The following is a 19,574-nucleotide window of genomic DNA, read 5'->3' as shown; positions in this document are numbered from 1 at the left end:
CTGGGTGCTGTCCCTCAGCTCTTCAGCTCAAGGCTAGCGCTCTACCACTTGAGCCACAGCGCCACTTCTGGCTTTTTTCTTTTTGCTTCTGTGGTGCTGAGGAATCGAACCCAGGGCCTCAGGCATGCAAGGCAAGCGCTCTACCACTGAGCCATCTTCCCAGTCCCGTGTCTCAGTCTTTCATAACCCTGGCTCCTGCCCTCCAAGCCAAACTCTTCTCCTACCACCAGCCAGTTTCACAGAGAGGGCCTCTGGCTTCTTCATCAGACCACAGCCACCCTCTCTCCGTCGCGCCATGCACCATCATTGCCACTTGCTCATGAGGTTGATCCACTTAGAAAATCTGCCTGGGTCACCAGCTGTGTTCTTCACCATACAGCCAAATGGACCTTCACCTTCCCCGGCCCATCCCTCAGGTAACAGTGTTGCCAGGACTATCTCTTTTCTGCCATTTCCTCTAGGCTCTCAGAGGGTTTCTGTGAAAGGCAGGGAGAGATTTCTATTTTCTCCCAGGGAGTGGGTCGTCACCTCCTAAGGACAGTCACTCATTGGTACACTGCCATGAAGTGTATGTCACCTTATGTCACTTCCATGCTAGCTAGATGGAATGAATGGGTAAGGGACCTGGGATTGTCCTTGTAACACAATTGGGGAAACTGAGACCCCCGTAGGAGGCCCTAGATGTGGCGTTGTCAGAACTAGAACTGGAGCCTGAAATGTGACTCCAGGCCTATGCTCCTGCCCCACAAGTTGGACTAGACAATGAACTTGGGGAGTCAGAAGCATGAACTGTACACCCTGCACACAGGAGAGTCCTGTCACCAGTACCTTGACCTCAGGCCCTGGGTGCAGGGCCTAGAGTCCACCCAGTATTTCCCATGGGGACAATTAGCACCCCAGTTTCTGGCCCCCATTTTATCAAACACGACCATGTTACTCAGAAAGCAGCACCTAAGATGTCAGTCAATACTGATATCATCTACTAAGAGCTCCCAACTCCCAACCCTTCCCCCCCTCCCCCGCCCCCCCCCCCCCCCCCGCTCCTGAGCCTGAAGGGCACAGGTCAGAGGTCCTGGGGGAAGCTCACAGTGGGACCTGGGAGGGAATTTAATCTCTGTGAGCCTCAGTTGCCTCACCTTGCAAAGGGGCTCAAGCACACACATAGGAGCACATGCATGTACATGCACGCAAGTACACACATGCTCATGGGTACCCTGGCTTCCTAGATTTACAGGCTGGAACCCATGGGCCATGCCATGTGGGAAGACTAGCTTAGCCAACTTTGTTTAATTCCCACTTGATTCTTCATCAGAACTCAGACCTTCCAACCTCAGTGACTCCACCAGAAATCTCCCATTCCAACCCCCCAGAGGAAAAGGGATAGCCTTTTGCTGCTCTCCTAATAGGCTCAGGTATGGTGAGGCATGTGCTATATACAGCCTTATAGCTTCCAGCATAGGGCAAGAGTGGGCTCTCGCCTCATTTGGAAAGCCCGGAGGCTTCTTTCATAATCCCTTTCCTCACTTTCCCACCGTTCCAGCTCTCAGGCCAGCTGCCTGCCACACATTGAAGGTCAGCTCTACCTTGCTGGAGCCACAGAACCCCAACCCCACCTGCACCCCTTTGGCTCACTTTTGAAGATCCTTACCTCCAGGATCCACCTGCCCCTGCAGCTTCCTCTCTAGACCCTCCCCCGTCCTTAGCTGCTCAGGAGCTCCGTGCTATGCCTTTTATGTCCTCGGCGCAGTGCAGCGAGGCTTGGGCTACTGAGGATTCCTGTGGCCAAAAAAGGATGAAGCTTCTCCTCACCCAGCCTGTGCCCACCTCGGTCCACAGCTGACAGATGAGTTGGCATACAAAAGTTGGCAGGCATGGGTCTTTGAGTCCCTTGCTCAGTCGTTTTATAAAGCAGGAAATGATGCCCCAAAGAGATGACAGTCTTGATCCTTGGTCCAGAGCCCACAGCATTTTAGTTACGTGGGTTTTCTCTCTACATTCCCAACAGCAGTAGTATTTGGGGCATAATCTCTGCCCAAAGATATTAACAAAGGCAGATATTAGCTGGGCAATGGTGGACCATCCCTATAATCCTAGCTACTAAGGAGGCTGAGATCTAAGAATCATGATTTGAAGCCAACTTGGGCAAGAATGTCTGGAACTCTTATCTCCAATTAACCAACAAAATGCAGAAAGTAGAGCTGTAGCTCAAGTGGTAGAGCACCAGCCTTGAGGAGAAAAAAAAAGAGAAAGAGAAAGTGCCCAGGCCATGAGTTCAAGCACCAGTACTGGCACAATCAAAGACAGAGACAGAGACCAGCACAGAGATAGAGACAGGGACATTGGCATATATTAAACATCTACTGTAAGCCAAGTGTGGTGAAAACACAGGGAAACAGAACGCACAGCCTAACCCTCAGAAACTTATGGGAGAAACTAGACAGAGCAGCTCTAGCATTTATGGAGTGCATTCCTAATTCCTGCACATGTGTTAGCCCCTTTAATCTCCCAAATCTATGGGGTAGCAGTAATCATGATCCCCACTCTACAGAAGAGGAAAACTGAGGCAGGATATATCACTCATCCAAGCTCAAAGAGTGAGAAAGTGGGGTTTAGACTCAGGAAGTCTGGTTCCAGAGTCCAGGCTCTTTACATTTCAGCACAGTGCAGTGAAAAGCTATACTCCAGAGCTGAGCGGAGGACAGGAAAAGCTGCAAAGAGCTTGGCCTGGGTGTGAGTAAATCCTTGAAGGGATTTACACAGCCACACTGAGGCTGGAGGAAGAAGACAAAATGGAAGTGAAACTCAACAGAGGTTCAAGTTTCTCCGTTGAGTCAAAGGTGGCTTCTGGGATGGAAAAGACCCTACATCTCCCTAGCCAGACCCCTAAGAGAGTGGTTAAAACATGAAGTGTAATGAATCATATCTGCCTTGATGAGGAAAAAAAATCTGGTTTCTAGACTCAGCTCTGTAGCCAGCCAAAATCTGTGTGACCTCAAGGAAACCATAGTTGCTATGTGCATGGAGACTTTAGATTCTGCCTGGCCTACGTCCCAGAGCCTACAAGAACTAGAAGGCTAGGAGAAGGTGAAGTACATGGAAGTACATAGAAGGAATGGGAACTGTTCAGGGACCCTTCCCGGCAGGTAGGGTTGTGAGATGAGACAAGAGAGGGCTTTGGGTAGCTGAGGCCCAGAGAGGGAGTGAGAAAAAAAGGAGGACCGAGTCATAAAGGATCTGGTCATTCTAAGCTTCTGTGTAAATCATCTCCAATCCCAAATATCCAGGACAGGGCCTAGCCCACAGAAAGCATCAGAAAATAATTCATGACTGAACAAATAGCATCTCAAGAGGCAATAGGGCTGAGGTTGGGTCATATCTGGCCCAGTTCCTAGAAGTTCCTTTGGACAGTCTTACTACCTTACTACCATTTCATGAATTTAGAAGCTCTAGCCAACACAATAAGGCAGGAAAAAACAAAGAAGAGCTACTGGCTTTTCAGAAGAAGAGGACCAAAATATGCCTGTCCTTCTTTGAAAATCATACAAGTGCCTGACTAGAATATTCAGCAGAACTGACTGAAATACTAGAAGAACTAATAAGATGATACAGTAAAGGGGATGATTATGAAGTAAACACAAAAATCAATATATTCCTTCAATAGCTGAGAGCCAGATAGAAAATATAACAGGGAGGGGCTGGGAAGGTGGCTCAGTGGTAAAGCGCTTGCCTTGCATGCATGAGGCCTTGGGTTCCATTCCCCAGCACCACATAAGCAAAAAGAAAAAAAAGCCAGAAGCAATGCTGTGGCTCAAGTGGTAAAGTGCTAGCCTTGAGCTGAAGAGCTGAGGGACAGCGCCCAGGCCCAGAGTTCAGGCCCCACGACTGGACCCCCCCCCCAAAAAAAAGAAAAGAAAATATAACAGGGAAAAATAACCTAATCATAATGGCAACAAAAACAAAATCTCTAAGTATAAACTGAATAAGAAACATGCAAGGATTACATAATAAAAAGTATACAATTTTACTGAGATGTTAAAAACTTCAACCAAATGAGAAAACATGCCAAGTGTGTAGAAAGAAAAACTTGATATTTTAAAAATGTTAATTCTTTGCAAATTAATATATGCACTTAAAGCAATTCCAATAAAGATTCCCAAAGAGATTTTTAAAGGAAATGAAGATAGCCATAAAGTTTATCTAACAAAAAATAGCCAGAAGTATTTTAAAAGGGGAGAGGAGAAGAGACACATCATACAACAATAGTAAATGTCATATAAAATAGGATTATACTAACATACAAATATACAGGTAGAGCAACGAAACATACTAGAAGCCTGAAAGAGTCTGGTGTAACAGATAATGATCACTTGAGGAAATGTTGTTTAAAAAATGGTTAACTGCTAAAGGAAATATTAGATTCCTATTCCATTCCCATTAATTCCAGATGGTTTAAGAATTTTAAGAGTACAAATGATATCATAAAACAACAAGATGTAAAAATGAAGACATACGGAGGTGGCAGCATTGTAGCTCAAGTGGTAGAATGAACAAAAGAGCTGAAGGACAGCACCCAGGCTCTGAGTTCAAGGCCCGTGACTGACAAAAAAGTGGAAATATAGCAAGAAAGAAATTTCCAAGTATAGGCAAAATAAAGTTGGAGGTGTAGCTCAGAGGTAGAGTGCATGCTTAGTATGTAGAAAGTCCTACTTCAGTTCTTAGCAGAAGGAGGGAAGGAAGGAAGGGAGGGAAGGAGGGAGGGAGGAAGGAAGGAAGGAAGGAAGGAAGGAAGGAAGGAAGGAAGGAAGGAAAGAAAGAAGGAAGGAAGGAAGGAAGGAAGGACGGAAGGAAGGGATGGAGGGAGGGAGGAAGGGATGGAGGGAGGGAGGGAAAGGAAAGGAAGAAGGGAGGGAGGGAGGGAAGGGAAAGGAAGAGAAAGGGAGAGGGAGAGGGAGAGGGAAAGAAAGAAGGGAAGAAGGAAGGAAGGGAGGGAGATAGGAAAGAACCATAAATTCTACCTTGTGATAGTACCCTCTCCAAGTTACTGGCCATATTATATGTTTCTAAGAAGTGTTTTCTATGATTAGTTAAAAACAATGGACAACTCCATTTGTGAAAATCACCATGAATAATCTTCAAAAGCAAATAATAAATTGGGAAAACATTGCTAGAGTAGGCAAAGTTTTAACAGCCTTAATATATGAATATAAACTATTTTTTACAAATGATAACCTCACACTTCCACTCCAAACAAACTGACAGTGGTAAAATATAAATACAAGCAGATGTAAGTAAAATGTCTACCCATAGATGGCCAGGGAAATAAATGAAAACAAACATGAACTATCCACTTTTAATAGCTTCCTGTCTGAATAGAGATACGATTCCAATTGACAGAGTGCCAGCAAGAAAGGCAGGTGAGCGCTCAAGGCCTTGAGCTCAAGCTCCTGTACAGGCAACCTCTCGTACTAACTGAAGTAGACCTTTCTAGAAAGCAACTAATAGAGTAACAATTAGACTCTCACCCATGCAGAATGTTATTATCAACTATTCATAGGCATTTTCCTGTATACACACACACACACATATATATATATATATATAGAGAGAGAGAGAGAGAGAGAGAGAGAGAGAGAAGTATATGAATATAAACATACACAGCTTAATCAGCAGAACAATCCTCTAAGGTTTGAACAAGACATTATTATCCTCACAAGTGGAAGCTGAGGCCCAGAGAATTTAAGTCACTTGCCCAATGACACACAAAGCAGCAAGAGGTAGAGCCAGGATTCTAACTGAGTTCCTGCTGGCAAGTCAAATTCATGAATCTGATCATGAAATGACGGTGGCTTCCAACAGTGACAGACAGTAATGCTCTTGGAGATAGTACTAGATATTAACAAAAAGCAGTTTGAAGAGAAAGGAAATTGGCCATAGGAAGTGTGGATATTGGTGTTGGTGGGATGCCAGGCAGCCGTTCAAGCACATGTGGGGAGTAAAGATAACAGGAAGCACTCAAATTGAATGTCAAGTGCAGCAGGCCAGACAGCAGCCTCGGCGGGTGAGGACCTGAGAACTGAGTTGTGGGAGGTTCCGTTTGCTCTGTGGCTCGGCACTGGGCCTGATGCCGGCTCTGCTACCTACTAGCTTTGCTACTTATTAGCTTTGATACCTACTGGCTTTGCTACTATTATCTTCTGGATTTTTCCATGCTTGTCTTATCTCTGTCATCACTGGAAGGGGATAGATGGGCACAGGACTGTCTCTGTCCCAGTTCTTGCCAGCTCCGCCCTGCATATCCATTCTTTTCTGTTGCCCACAGCAATCCTGACTTATGGACCCTCCCCTACCTCTGATCCCCTAGCTCCACCTCTGCCCCAGGCCTCAGCGACCCCCTGACTGTATCCTAGTCAGCTCCAAGCCCACTGGGTAGCTCTGGGCCTCCCCTTTGGTCAAGTCTTGCTTCCCAGGTGGCCCTCACAAACCTCCCCTGTCAGCCTCTCCTCTGCCCAAGTTTTGGTGTCTTTCAGGCATTCTTTGGATAAAGTCCCTTCTCCCCTCCCCTGCCAAATCTCTCAGGCCTGATTCCTGTCCCCGCTTCTCCTTGACTCTTGGCTCCACTGCCCACTACCCTGTAGACCCTAGCTCCTTACCTTCCAGGAGAGTGTCGCTCATTGGCTAGGCCAGACCAATCCCATCAGCCCCTTCTCAGAGGCCTCTGAGCAGGCCATGTCTTTCATGGAGTTCCTAGAGCCTGGAAGTCCTGCTGTGTTTAGCATGGTTTCTTTTCTCATTGGCCTCTGCACTCCTCAGGGAGAGGGAATGTGCCAATCTGCATTTAATACAGGCTGACCCTTTCCCAGGGCAGCCCTGCCTACCACAGTAGTCCTGGCTAAGTGGCAGCCTACTGGATCACTGCACTTTCCAGATGAAGAAATGGAGGTGTGGGAAGTTGGAATAATTTTCCTACAGCCACAGAACTATAAGGTGAATGAGTCAGGATTTGAACTTGGATCGTCAGGCTCCAGAGTCCATGTTCTTAACCCCTATGCTAGACAAATGAATTTCCAGCCCCATTTTCATAGTCCTTGACCTCAGCTCCAGCCAGAGGCTGACAAGCCCCCTTCCTGCCTGCTCTGAACACGGCATGCATGGCCACACTGTGCACAGCTGGGGGGCTCTGGAAGACAGAAGTCAAATTGAAGCCTGGTCTGACCTTTATCAGTCAGAGAGCCCCAACAAAGCTCCTTCCAGCTGCAAACCCAGTACGTCACTTCAGTCCTTTGACCTTGCATTCCTCAAAACCTGAAGTGAGATGAGGTCCCTCATCCTTCCTCTTCACCCTATCATGATCTCCACCTACCCATCTGCCTCCCACCTTTGAGACTGGTAGGGGAGCTTTGTCATGTGCAACAACTGACTTACATAGCAGAGATCCTCACCATGTCACCAAGTAGGTGCTCAATAAGCCAAGGGTGAGTAAATAGGTGGGTGGTCCCAGAAGTAGTTCTGCAAGCTAACACTGAGCTGGAAGATAAGAGCCCAGCACAGGGCCTGGGGGAGGACAGTCCTACAATTCCACTGGGCCCAAAAGGTCTCTGGTGAAAGAAGAAATTCTCTGCAGGATCCCACCCACTGATTCAGACATTCATATGCCCTTGAATGCATCCAGGGGGAGCCTCTGCTTTAGCCCTAACCTGGCCAAGCCACCTAAAAATCAAAGACAGCCCCAGGGCCAACCAAGAAAACGTGTCTCCAGCCAGACAGGTCTGCCCTGACTGGTAGCCCTGGGGCCATCCTGACACTAGGAATGAAGTGTACAGGCACAACCTCTGACTAGCAATCCTTCATCTTCCCATGGGAGATGCAGCCCTTTGCTTCCAGCAGATTCTCAAGAACACACACCCTCTCCCATGACACTGACTGCTATGCACACATTCACCCTCCACATGGCCTAAGGCCAGACAGAGGAATGGCTTGTATTAAGTCACTTGGCCTTCACAGTGGGGGTTCATAGAGAACGGCCTTGGGGCGCAATCAACCAAATGGGAGTCCTATCCCTGAGACTTGAGTCCCTGCCAGGACCCCAGCCTAAGTGCCCCATCCACAGTCTTTCCAAACTGGAGAGACAAGCAGCCCATCTCTGTCATGGGCCACTCAGTGGTGCTCAAAGGCCAGTAAGAGCTAGAGAGAGGAGATGATGGAGCAGCCTGAGCACATGCTGCTATAGAAGCAGAGGATCAGGCGGGAACAGGTCCAACCAGAACAGGCCAAGAAAGGCAAGCCTGATACGTCTGATCGGCATCCTGAGGCACCCACACACTGTACTGAAATGTCCAAAGGAACCTCACCGTGCCTGACCCATTGAGGCAGGTTGCTAGACAAGGTCTTAATCTGCCAGTGCCTGAGTTTTCCCATTGGTAAATAGGTAGCGCAATCATGTCTTTGGTCTTTGTGGGCTCAAAGGAGACAAGTCAGGTTAAGTGCACACACAGTTACTGCACACAGCAAGGGCACAATACAGTGTAGTTATTATCATTATCATTTGCTTTATTAGAATCCAGGCAGCCAGATGCTGGTGGCTCTCACTTATAATCCTAGCTACTCAGAAGGCTGAGATCTGAGGATCTCAGTTCAAAGCCAACCCTGGGCAAGAAAAGTCCATGTGATCTTATCTCCAAAACTAACTACCAAAAAGCCAGAAGTAGAAGTGTGACTCAAGTAGTAGAATTTCAGCCTTGGGTGAAAAAGCTGAGGGACAGTGCCCAGGCCCCAAGTTCAAGCCTCACTACTGGCATGCGCTCGTGCACAAACACAAGCACACACACACACACACACACACACACACACACACACACACACACAGAGAAAACCCAGGACACACACACACACACACACACACACACACACACACACACACACACACACACACACAGAAAACCCAGGTCATCCCAGGTACCCAGACAGCTGCTGGGCACTGAGCCCCTGAAGATTCCAGTGCCTGCCTTTCAAAGAAAGTCCCAGTTTGGGCTGGTGAAAGTCTCAGCCCATGGGTGTTGAGGTTGGTACCCTTGAGGTTCTGTGCAAGTGCTCAAAGCCTTATATATCCTTACATCTAAGATAGTTCCTGTAGGACCTTTGTCCACAGACACGCTGTTTGGCTAGTGGGGGCTACTCTTTGGAGGGTGCTTGCTTTTTTCAGCCTGGAGCTTAACAGAAGTCTTCCCTTAAGCCATTAATCTTTGCAGCTAGACTGACAAAGAATGGCCTTGGACTGCAGCTAGACAAAAGCCCAGAGGTGTTCTTCACCTGGTTAACTCACAGCCGGCATGGGTAAGGCCTGGAGGCCTCAGAGCTGGGAGCCTTCTGCTCTTCTTTGCCTACCACAGGTGTTTCAGCCACCTTTCTCCTAAGTTCCTCAAGTGTATCTTCTCTCCCTCCTACTTCTTCTGCCTTTCCTGGGAGACTGAATTCAGGGCCTCACTCTTGCTAGGCACTCTACCACTTGATTCATGTCTCCAGCCCCTTTTTGCACTGGTAACTTTCAAGACAGGATCTCACTTTACATTTGGGCCAGCCTGCACTATGATCTTCCTACTTGAGTTTCCCTATTGTCACTAAGGCTGACAGGTAATTCACCACTGTGCCCAGCCATTGGTTGAGATGGAGTCTCATGCCCAGGCTGGTCTCAAATCACAATCCTCTGATGTTTGCCTCTTAAGTAGCTGGGATTACAAGCTTGAGCTACCACACCATACCTGTCTTGAGAACTCTTTGTCTTTTACCTAGCTGTTGCTATCCCAGATATTGTTAGGAATCTGAGCTGCTCATTATAAATTGCCCAATAACCCTGACCTGTGCTGAGCCCCAGGAACCCATGAAGGAGCCCACAGCTGGGGTTTTTATATCCTCTGAACCCCAGCCTTGAAGGTCTCAGGAGAAGGTAACATGAGTCTTATTCAAAGGAGGATCCCTGGGGGAGGTGGGGAGCGTCCTAGCTCAGGTGACTTCTACCTGGCGTGGTACCACCCCAGTTCTTCTCCTGCCCTCGGTCACTCGGATCAATACTAGGGCTTCCTGTTTTCACCCTTTCTCTTCCTCCTTCTCCCAGACTATAAGCTGACCTCTCCTCCATCCCCCTCCCCCTAGGGTCCCTGCCTCAGCCCGGTCCCTATACCAGTCTGCACAACTGATGCCTCCTGGGGCACGCCTTGCAACTAACTGGTAAACCTTAGGTCCTTCGTGTGACATCTCAAGCCCTCCCCATGTAGCATCCAGTTGCCTTTCTGCTTGCTCCCCTTTGAGGGTTCTAGGTGCTAGTCGCCCTTCTCCCCCCTCTCTCCCACTAGAAGCTAAACTCAGGACTCTTCCCTGTGCCTCCAGTCCCAGTACTGGACCAGACACCAGGAATGAGCTCTGGGACCCTGAAACACCTTCTCAGAATGCCCTGGGAACACACCCAAATGTGACCTGACCCCAGCACTTACCCCCCTCCCCCATGTCTACAGATGACACAGCCAATACTCACTTTGGCTCCAGGTGGACCAGGCAGACCTGGGTTTCCATATGGCCCAGGAGGACCCTGAAGAGGAAAAAGGAAAAGTGAGAGAAAATAGTAACAGTCATCCACTTCCAACAGCACTACCTGAGCATGAGAAGTACTACCATAGCTATTCCGCTCCTTTGAGGAGACCCTGGGTGCCTAGACCTGTGTGAGCGCATCCCACACATTATTTACTTTTGCCCTATTCACCTATAAGGAGGAGGCTCAGCATTACTCCTGGAACAAGAAAGCTGGAGCTCACAGGTATTTTGCAGATATTCTTGCTTGCTTGCTTGCTTGAGGAGGGGTTGGCGGGCGGGGGAGGGGGGGTGTTAACCTCAGGGCTTGTGTACTGGGCCTGAGCTTTTTTTGTTCAAGGATAGCACTTCCAGCTTTTGGTGGTTAATTGGAGATGAGTCTCACAGAATTTCCAGGCTGGGTTTGAAGCACAATCCTCAGATATATCTGACCTCAGGACAAAGCCTGGGCCTTGGAGTTACACCTCTACTCCACATTCAGAGAGTATGGCCTGACACATCAGCCCTTCCCAGCCTCTCTGGACTTCCACCATACTTAACTATTTATTTTTCCTCATCACCTGGCCCATGCTGTCTCCATCATCCTTTTAGCAGGAGCCTAAACTCATTCTTCAAGGCCTGGCTCAAAGTCCATCTCCTCTAGGGAAACTTCTAGAACTGCTCCAGCCTAAAGGGACTCCTGCAACCTTTGAACTCCCACTGGCTTCTGCAGGCATCTTGAGAGATGAAAGATCACAGAAGGGTGGATGTGGCCCCTGTGTCCTGTGGTCACAGCACATGGTCAGAGCTGTCCCTTAAGACGGACACGCTCTAACCATTCCAGGTACCACCATGAAGCAGCTGGGAGGCTGCACCTAGAGAGTCCAGGGGCCACCATTGCATAGCAGAGTTGTGGCCAAGTGAAAGCAGAGTCCTCTGGCTACTGGCTACCAACTCCCAATGCCCTTGGACAGCTGGCTCCTGTCATGTCCACTTTCTCCAGCTGCAAACTTCTAACCCAGCAACACAAACTCCTCAGAGACAGCTCTCTGCCCAGCAGCAATCCTCAGGGCACCTGAAAAGGTTCACCGATTCCCCACTCCCACCAGGCTCTCTGTACAGGCTCATCCCAGCCCCCTGGGCTCAACGGGCCAGCTGTGTATGCAGTTGCTTCCTTTCTCCTGTCTAAGGCCAACTTCCCAGCTGTAGCCTGTCACATTCCCTGCCTGCCTGCCCGAGGCACCTCCCTCCTCAGTGGGACCCTCCCCTTCTCCAAATGCATTGGGAAGGAACAGTGTCTGCAGTGCCCTCAGCCTAAGGAATGTACAAGTGCCACGTCTGACCCTCCTTCTAAAATCATCTGCCCTCGTAGGCCCTCCCAACAGCCCACCAAAACACAGTCTCCTGGCCTGTGAATGGAACTTGGATGTCAGGGCCTTGTCCCAGTTTTGAGTCCCAGTCTCCATCTCCCCCCTCCCCATCCGTACAGCCTCATCCTTCCCCCACCCCATCTTAGAGACCCCATCTAGGGGCTCTCTAAGAAGTCTGGGAAAAGCCAGGCTGGGGACTAAACCCAGGGTTCAGAGTTCAGGTGTCTGAAGAGATGACCCTGACGACCAGTACCCACCCATTCCACCAGCCAGGCCCAGGGTGACTGCCTGATCTCAGTTGTGCTCCCCGCCTTCACTGTTCCAGAGGGGTGACAGAGTACTCAGTCACCCCATCTGCAGCTTGTGGCATCCTGCTTCCCTATACACACACACCTCCCCACCCACTCCAGCCACTGCCTTGAAGAAGAGAGAGAGGGAAAGAGAGAGGAGAAACGAGACATAGTTGACTGCAAGCCAAGCAGACAATTCTATAAATGTCACAGCCCAGAAAGCTGGTTGGGGGAGGGAGAGGGGTTCCCCAATGTCCCTGGATGGGCGAGGGAGGATGTGGAGGGGGGAAAGGACGGGACCACATGGCTCTTGATGACCTCAAAGGAGATCCTGCATAGCCCAGAGCCCCAGAGTTGCCATCTGTCCATCAGCACCGGGATTATTGCAGGCAACGTTCTATTATCTGTGGAATTTAATGATCTATGGAATTTCCAGGCTAGAAACAGGATGGGGGGGGGAGGGGCAGGCAGTGCGCCTAGAAGTCTAGCTGAAAAACTTAGCTGCCCAGAGCTGTGAAGAAATGGGAAGGGCCTGGAGTTCCCAGACTGGGGAGACTGAGGCCAGGAGGAGAGAAAGGACTTGCCTAAGATCGCACAGCTTCTAGGTGGAATGTTCCTGACTTCCAGATGCAAAAGCTTTGCCAGACATCTCTGAGGAGGGGGAGGGGAAAGCAGAGACTTGGTTGGGTAGACAGAAAAATTAACACCATAGATGGTAAAGATGGTAGGCCTTAAAGCCAGACTGCCTGGGCCCAATCCCGACTCTGGCAGTCACTCTGACTTCATTCAAAGGTAGCCTTGAATAAAGCTTTTTTAGCTTCAGTTTTCTCATCTGCAAAAGGAGACCACTGGACCCTGTTTCCTGGGATGGCTGGAAAGAGAATGAAGTCACCAGTGAAAAAGGTCCAGTGGGTGATGGGAATCTTTAGGCAGCAATCCCAGGCATAAGGGGTGGGGAGGGGCAGATAGGGTCCCTAAGGAGCTCCAAAGAGGGGTGATCATAAGAACAGAGGATAGCCTGAATGGCCACGCAGAGCGGCCAGGCAGAGGCCAGGCAGAGCACAGCTGAGGGACTGGCAGGCTCAGGGAGGTTGGAAAGCAAAGGGCAGGATGCCTGGACCTAGATTGTTAGGTCAAGGGGCCTTCGTGCTGTTCCAGGCTGTGAGGTCCCGTGTCTAAAAGCCTTCTGATGCCTGTGTAGTTCCACCCTCCCCACCCCCAACTCTGGGCATGTGCTTCCTGGTGGCTCTGAAGCCAGGAGGAAATGCAGGGCAGATGGCAGATTCCTGAGCCAGGACCCAGGGAACATAGGGCCAGATCTGAAAGGAACAAGAGCCCAAGTAATTGCATAACCAGAACCATCCACTGGGCCCAGGGCTAAAAATACACCCCAAGCCGTCACCTCTGCCAGCACCTCGCCAGGCACCCAGCGTGGGAAAGGCTGATTCAGCTTGGGCATGGATTTGCATGGGTGCCAGTGTTCCCCGCCACCCCCAACAAAGACCTCCCCAGGGCCCCTGCATTTATTTGCATAAGAGCCTGGGTTTCCATCCTGGCCACGTCTGTCTCTTATCCCTTGTGCCAGTGGTCACCCTGGCCCCCAGAGGTTCAGGTTAGGGGAGGGGTCAAATGGGACTGAGTATGTGGAGAGACTTAACAGCTCCACTGTCACTAGGGTTAAGCTGGCTCACAACGGACATCACAGCTCATCTAGCTCCCTCCTCGGATAACCCACTCAGGACACATGTCCAACCCCCCCAACAATCCCAGGAAGAAACACTACCCACATCAAGCTTTGCTGAGACCAGTCCCCCCACAAGCCCAAGGAGATGGTCTTCAGGATCCCCTTCCCCATCCTGGGCCCTCCTGGGACTGCCCCCCCCCACCATCTACTATGTCCATCAGCAAAGCTCCATCCATCACATGGATCCTGTTCCTAATGTATTGACTGAACAATGGAGGCTAGCAAGGGGCAGAGAAGTGAACACTTGGCTGGAACTTCGGAACTGTTGGTCTGGCTATCGCCAGAAGAGCTCACTTACCCGAGGCCCTCGTGTACCGGGAGGTCCAGGTAACCCAGGCAACCCTGGGGGACCCTACAGGAGAAAGCAAAAAGTCAGCATCACACAGTATCCCTCTCTCCCCCTCCCCCCCAAAACCCTCAAAAAACAGCATGCAACATTCATGCAACAATCCCATCCAGAGCTCTGAGCATGGAAACCCCGTGGCTGCCCAGAAGCCACTGAGGTCCCTGCTCTGAGGAACTCATGCTCTTTGGGGGCTTTTAGGCCTTGCAAAACCCAACAGCTGGTCTTTCTCAGTCTCTGAAGCCTCTGTCTTCTTTCACCTGTCCTGGGAGCACCTTTGCTCAACCACATTGGATAGCTCCCCCATTCCCGGCAAGAAAAAGGCCTCATCCTGAAGTGTGACACTTCACGAACACCCATCTAGCCTCATCTCTCCCCTACTTCACACAGGAAAGAAGCAGCCAGGCAGTTTAAGCTCCTAGGCCAACCATTATTCCCTACTGATTTTACCGATGTCAGAGCTGGGGGCTTTGTACAATCCCTTCCGCCTGTCTGAGTCCCCTTTAAAATGGATACAACAGCCGCTGTCTCATTTCACCCCCAGAAGCAGTAAAAGGATTAACCAGCGTCTCAAGTGACAAACGGGAGCCCAGGGCCTTCAAGGAAGCCCAGCTTTCGAGGATGTGTGAGGCCTGGGGAATTCATTTGTTTCAAGTAATGATCAGCAAAGATTCCAGGTCTCCTGCCCAGAGTTAGACCCAGTGTTGAAAACTCAGTGAGCTTTTTGGCTGGTAATTAATCCCAATCTCACGCTGGGCAGCCTCGGCGGGGAATTCTGGCCTATGAACACATCCGGGACCGCTCATCCATAAGTAAAATTCACCGGAGAGATCCAGATGAGCAGATATGGGACAAGAGCCCCAGGGCAGGCAGGAGGAGCCCCAGCATGGCCTCAGGCAAGTTCTAGGCTCCTCCAAGTCTTGTGCCCACAGCCAACCTGTGGGCAAGACTGCCTCTGGCCATCCTGCACACACACTTGAACTTGAACTCAGGGCTGGGTGATCATTTCTAGTTCTGGCTTGTGGGTTTGGGGCTGAGGCCAGGGTGTCCTCCCCTTTTCCCGAGCTGGCTTTGGTGGGAGCCATGGTGTAAGACACAGCCTTGGGCTCATGCTGGGCACCCTGTGTACTAGTTGAGTGGCACTGTGCCAGCTACTTCCTGTCTCCAGGCCGGCATAACTGTCAGATGAGGGTAATAATAGCACCCAGCCGCAGATAATCTGTAAACGCGCTAATCCGGTGCCTGGCACAGTGAATGCTCAATGCTGTTACTTCTAGGGAGCAGCTCCTGGAACTTTCCTACTCCAAAGCTTAAGCCACCTTCTCCTTTCTACATCTGTGTTGGAGGGGGAAGAGAAAGAACATGCTGCCCATTTCCTAGAAAGCCCCCCTTGACCCAATTCTCCCAGGTGACCCAGAATTAAAGGGGAAATGCTCTGGGCAAAGGCTACGTATTGCTGTGCCCTTCTGATGGGTAAGAAGCCAGAGATGGCTCAGAGAGGCAAAGGGATTTGCCCAAGATCACACAGCTAACAAGAGGCAGAGACTACATTCAAACCTAACACCACTGGGCTTATTTTCCTTCTCAGGGCAGCTTCCCCACACACAGTGCTCTTTAGATGTGTAGCTTCAGGAGTCCTCCTTCTGTAGGTATCTACAAAGCGATCACCCCCCACCCCCAAACCACTTGGACACTGGCATTTTCTAGGTTTAGGGGAGCTGGGGTCAGGGTCATTAGGTAGAAGAAAAGTGACATTATTCAGAGAAGGTCCTGCCACAGGGCTGAGGGGAGGGGCAGGTGCCTGTGTGGGACAGACGGAGCTGGGGAAGTCTGCACTCTTGCCATTTCTCCCACCCTAGAAATGGGGGCATCTGTGCTGGAATCTGACGTCATCCACCACATCTACAGTACCAGTCAAGACCCAGAGGCCAGCCTGGTGACATCAGCCGGGAGCCTGACTTGTGACAGTCCAGTCCCCCACCCTTCCTCCTCCCCCCACCCCCAGCTGTGGCCTCTTTAGTCCCTCCACTCCATCAGCTTCGGGGCTGGGCACCTCAGTGCAGCTCAGTGCAGGCTCGACTGGCCCCCATCTGCCCAGTGCCCACTTGGTTAACACAGGGGAGGGCAGCTGCCCTGTGCCCCCTCCTGCAGCCAAGCCCCTGCCTGTTCTCCATGCAGTGGAAAAATGCTGCCGTTTCTTTCCAGGCCTGAAGCCTGAGTGGTGACTCCGGGATGATTCACGGGCTGGGGTGGGATTTTCCACTCCACGCTGCAAACAACGAGGCCTCAGAGAGGGTGCAGGGCAGAGGGGGCAGGGAGCAGGGGCTGCAGGCCTGCCTGGCTGGGGAGGCAGGGGAGGCCTGGACTTGGGTGCACGCACACATGGTGATGGAAACTCCAGCCACCCCTCTGGCCTTCCCCCTTGCCCTGCCTTCTCAGAGTCTTGGCCTCCAGCAGCCAGACCTAGAGAAACCCCTTCACATAGAACAAGACCACCCTTGTGCCCAGCTGGTCTTGCAGAAAGAAGTAAGTTCTGGCTGGCATCTTCCTAACAGTCAGGGAGCAAGGAGACATTTCACAGGCCTGGGATCTGCGAGCTCAGAGTCCATGCCTGGGGATGCTATTCACTGCCATATAGCCTGAGCAATGACCTCGGGGTCTCGGGGCTTCTGCTCTGGGCCTGTAGCCTCGTGAGGGTGAGCAGGAGGCCTGAAAGGGCCATCCCCTGTGACCACTGAGCTCCAATTATCCCTAAGACTCGCCACCCAGTGCAGAGCATCTAGGGGAGGGCCTGAGGGACAGAGCTGTCCCACAGGAATTCATAGGAATCCAGTTCTGTGTGTGGCCCAGGGCAAGGTATTACAACCTGGGCCTCCGGGCCTCTGTGTGTCCAGCTTTGAAAGGGGTACACAAGAACCTAGCTTCTGCCAGAACAGGTACTCACTGGCTTCTTCCCTTGCCCTGGGGGATGAGTTCTGCAGACTGTGTGCCAGACTCTGCGTGTCGGCTCTCTGGCTTCCCGTGGAGTTTGGCTAATGGAGACGCCCCCCACCCCACCCCTCCCCACCCCCGCGCTTCCCATCCCAGCCCTGCACCACACCAAGCAGATGCTTGCTGGTGGCAGGGAAAGGACAGAGTATTTTTCACCCGGGCCCTCCCTGTTGAGCTTTACTGTGATCCCAGGTGTGAGACATCCCTCTCCCCTTCTTCTGCTTCCCTCAGGTCTGGTTGCCACAGATGACACTTTGCTGCATTCCCAGGATCCTGGGCATGACCAGCCCCTGCTGGTTCCTTCTGTATTATACATAGAAAACCATAACGCCTCCTCCTAAGATGCCACCTCACCCCTATGTCCTGCTGGAGCTCACAGGCCAGCATAGACTTTGTCCTGTTCACGGCATGAGCCTCCAGGGCCTGCCAAAGCTGGGCAAGGCAGCTGTCCGCATTCCTGTATCTCAATGACACCATGCCTGGGGCGATCTCAAGCTCTGATCTCCACTTCTCCCCATAGGAAGTCTGAGGGCCCCAGAGGTGACAGGAAGTACCCCGCAATCCTTTGGGAGTGACACTATCAAAGGTGGACCAGCAAATGAAAGCCAGTCCAGAAGTACGCTGGCTGAGTGCAAGTAGAGAAAGTAGAGGAGGTCACCCCTAAATCCCTCCTCTGCAGCAGACCTATGGCATCACACTTACCCACTCTCATCTGAATTCTCCTTGCTCCACCCATGAGCCCCAACAATTTCCCCACCCAAACCCCACCATTAGCACCAATCAAAGCCCTGGCAGCCTACTCAGATCCAGGTCCCAATTCTGGTTACATCATCTCACTGAAGCCATAGGTACGTCATACCATATCCCCATGTACCAGGGCAGAAACAAATGAAGGCTCGGAGAAGTCAAGTGATCTGCCAAGGGTCACACAGCACCAGGTATCCAGGTATTCCATCAACATTTGTGCTAGGAAAGAACGGATGGCTGGTTCCCATCCAGGTCATCCCAAATCAAAGCTTACATGCTTTGCTTAGCCAAAGGGCCTCTCAAGTTCTATGTAACCATGGGAGGCTGGTGTGGGAGTAGAAACAACCTGGTATTTGTAAGGATCTGATTTCTTCCATCATTTCACAGATAGTCACAGAGCCTTTGCTGCGGCTAGGCCTCAGCCAGCCTCCCCAAGGTGATGCTAACAGAGGCACAGTGTGTGCAAATGCCAGAGGCCGGATGGTGGATGAATAAGAAGGCGCCTCACCTCCTCCCTGGTAGGGCTTCTGTGTAGCTTCTGTGCGGCTCTGTGAGCCACAGCCTCCCTGCCCGGCTCAGCTTTTCCATACTCCCCTCCTGGGACTCCCACAGATCAGCTCATACGGTGGCTCCCACAATTGGCAGGCATCACCGAACTGTCTTGGCCTCCGACAGGCAGCCTCCTGCTCCCGCCTGAGGATCATGGAAGCTGGCAGCCCCAGCCCCAGAACTCTCTCAAGCTCCTTTCCCCAGCACCTATTACAGAGAGAGCCCCCGCAAAGAATCCCCTCCTCCCACCAAAAAAAAAAATCCTGCTGCATAAGCAGAGGAGATGGCGCCACGGCCCTCCTTCCTACAGCAGCTGCCCACACAACTGGGCAAATTTTCAGGAGAGATAGTCTACAGAAATGGCGCCTCAGAGTAGGTAAAGCCCAGAGTGACTGGTGGAGCTAGGATGTGAACTCAAGTCTGTCATACAGGGTCTCTGCTGGGCTCAGATCCTGAACGCATCAGGGAAGATAAGGGAGAAAGCAAGAGGATGGGTATTCATGCCATCGTTGTTCAAAGACGCCTCTTCCAGCATCAGTCTACACATAGCCAAAGATTCCTGGTTCCCACTTGACGTGGGCCAGGTTCCAAGCTGGGGTACAGATGAGGGTATAAGGCAGAGACAGCGCCTGGGTAGACAGGTGCCATCCTCTCTCTTGCCCTTGGCAATCAGGGCTGGAGGGACAGAAAGAGCTTTGGCCTTAGCTTGAGGTTAGGGACTCCGAGCAGCATCCCAGCTGCCAGCTTGTTCCCATGCTGGAAAAGTCCCTGGTCTGACCCACCTCAGAACACTCCAGGGGGGTGGGGGGGAGGGGAGGCAGGCCTGGCACATGCATTCTGTCCCAATCAACCAATAGAGAGTCCATGCAGGAGGAAGTAGCTCCTCAATTCAACCAGTCATGGAAACAAAGGATTCTTTTACATTGAGCTCTCCCTCCGAGGCCAAGGACAGAGTGGCTTCACCTAGGAAGCTCCCACCTCCC

The 19,574-nt window shown here is 51.1% G+C and overlaps 1 protein-coding gene across 1 annotated transcript in view; it reads right to left on the bottom strand.

Annotated features, from left to right (window-relative positions):
* The window catches only part of Col27a1 (collagen type XXVII alpha 1 chain), a 113,605-nt gene that overhangs the window by 80,400 nt on the left and 13,631 nt on the right, over positions 1-19,574 (bottom strand). Inside the window, exons 10-11 of the mRNA XM_070004991.1 lie at positions 14,260-14,313; positions 10,526-10,579 (exon numbers count right to left, since the gene is read on the bottom strand). Coding sequence (XP_069861092.1) covers positions 10,526-10,579; positions 14,260-14,313 — 108 coding nt within the window. The remainder of the gene's footprint in view (positions 1-10,525; positions 10,580-14,259; positions 14,314-19,574) is intronic.

The sequence above is a fragment of the Dipodomys merriami genome, unplaced genomic scaffold (genome assembly GCF_024711535.1).
Source record: "Dipodomys merriami isolate MVZ:Mamm:240054 unplaced genomic scaffold, mDipMer1.0.p SCAF_11, whole genome shotgun sequence".
Classification (NCBI taxonomy): domain Eukaryota; kingdom Metazoa; phylum Chordata; class Mammalia; order Rodentia; family Heteromyidae; genus Dipodomys; species Dipodomys merriami.
This window is presented reverse-complemented; position numbering and strand designations above follow the sequence as displayed.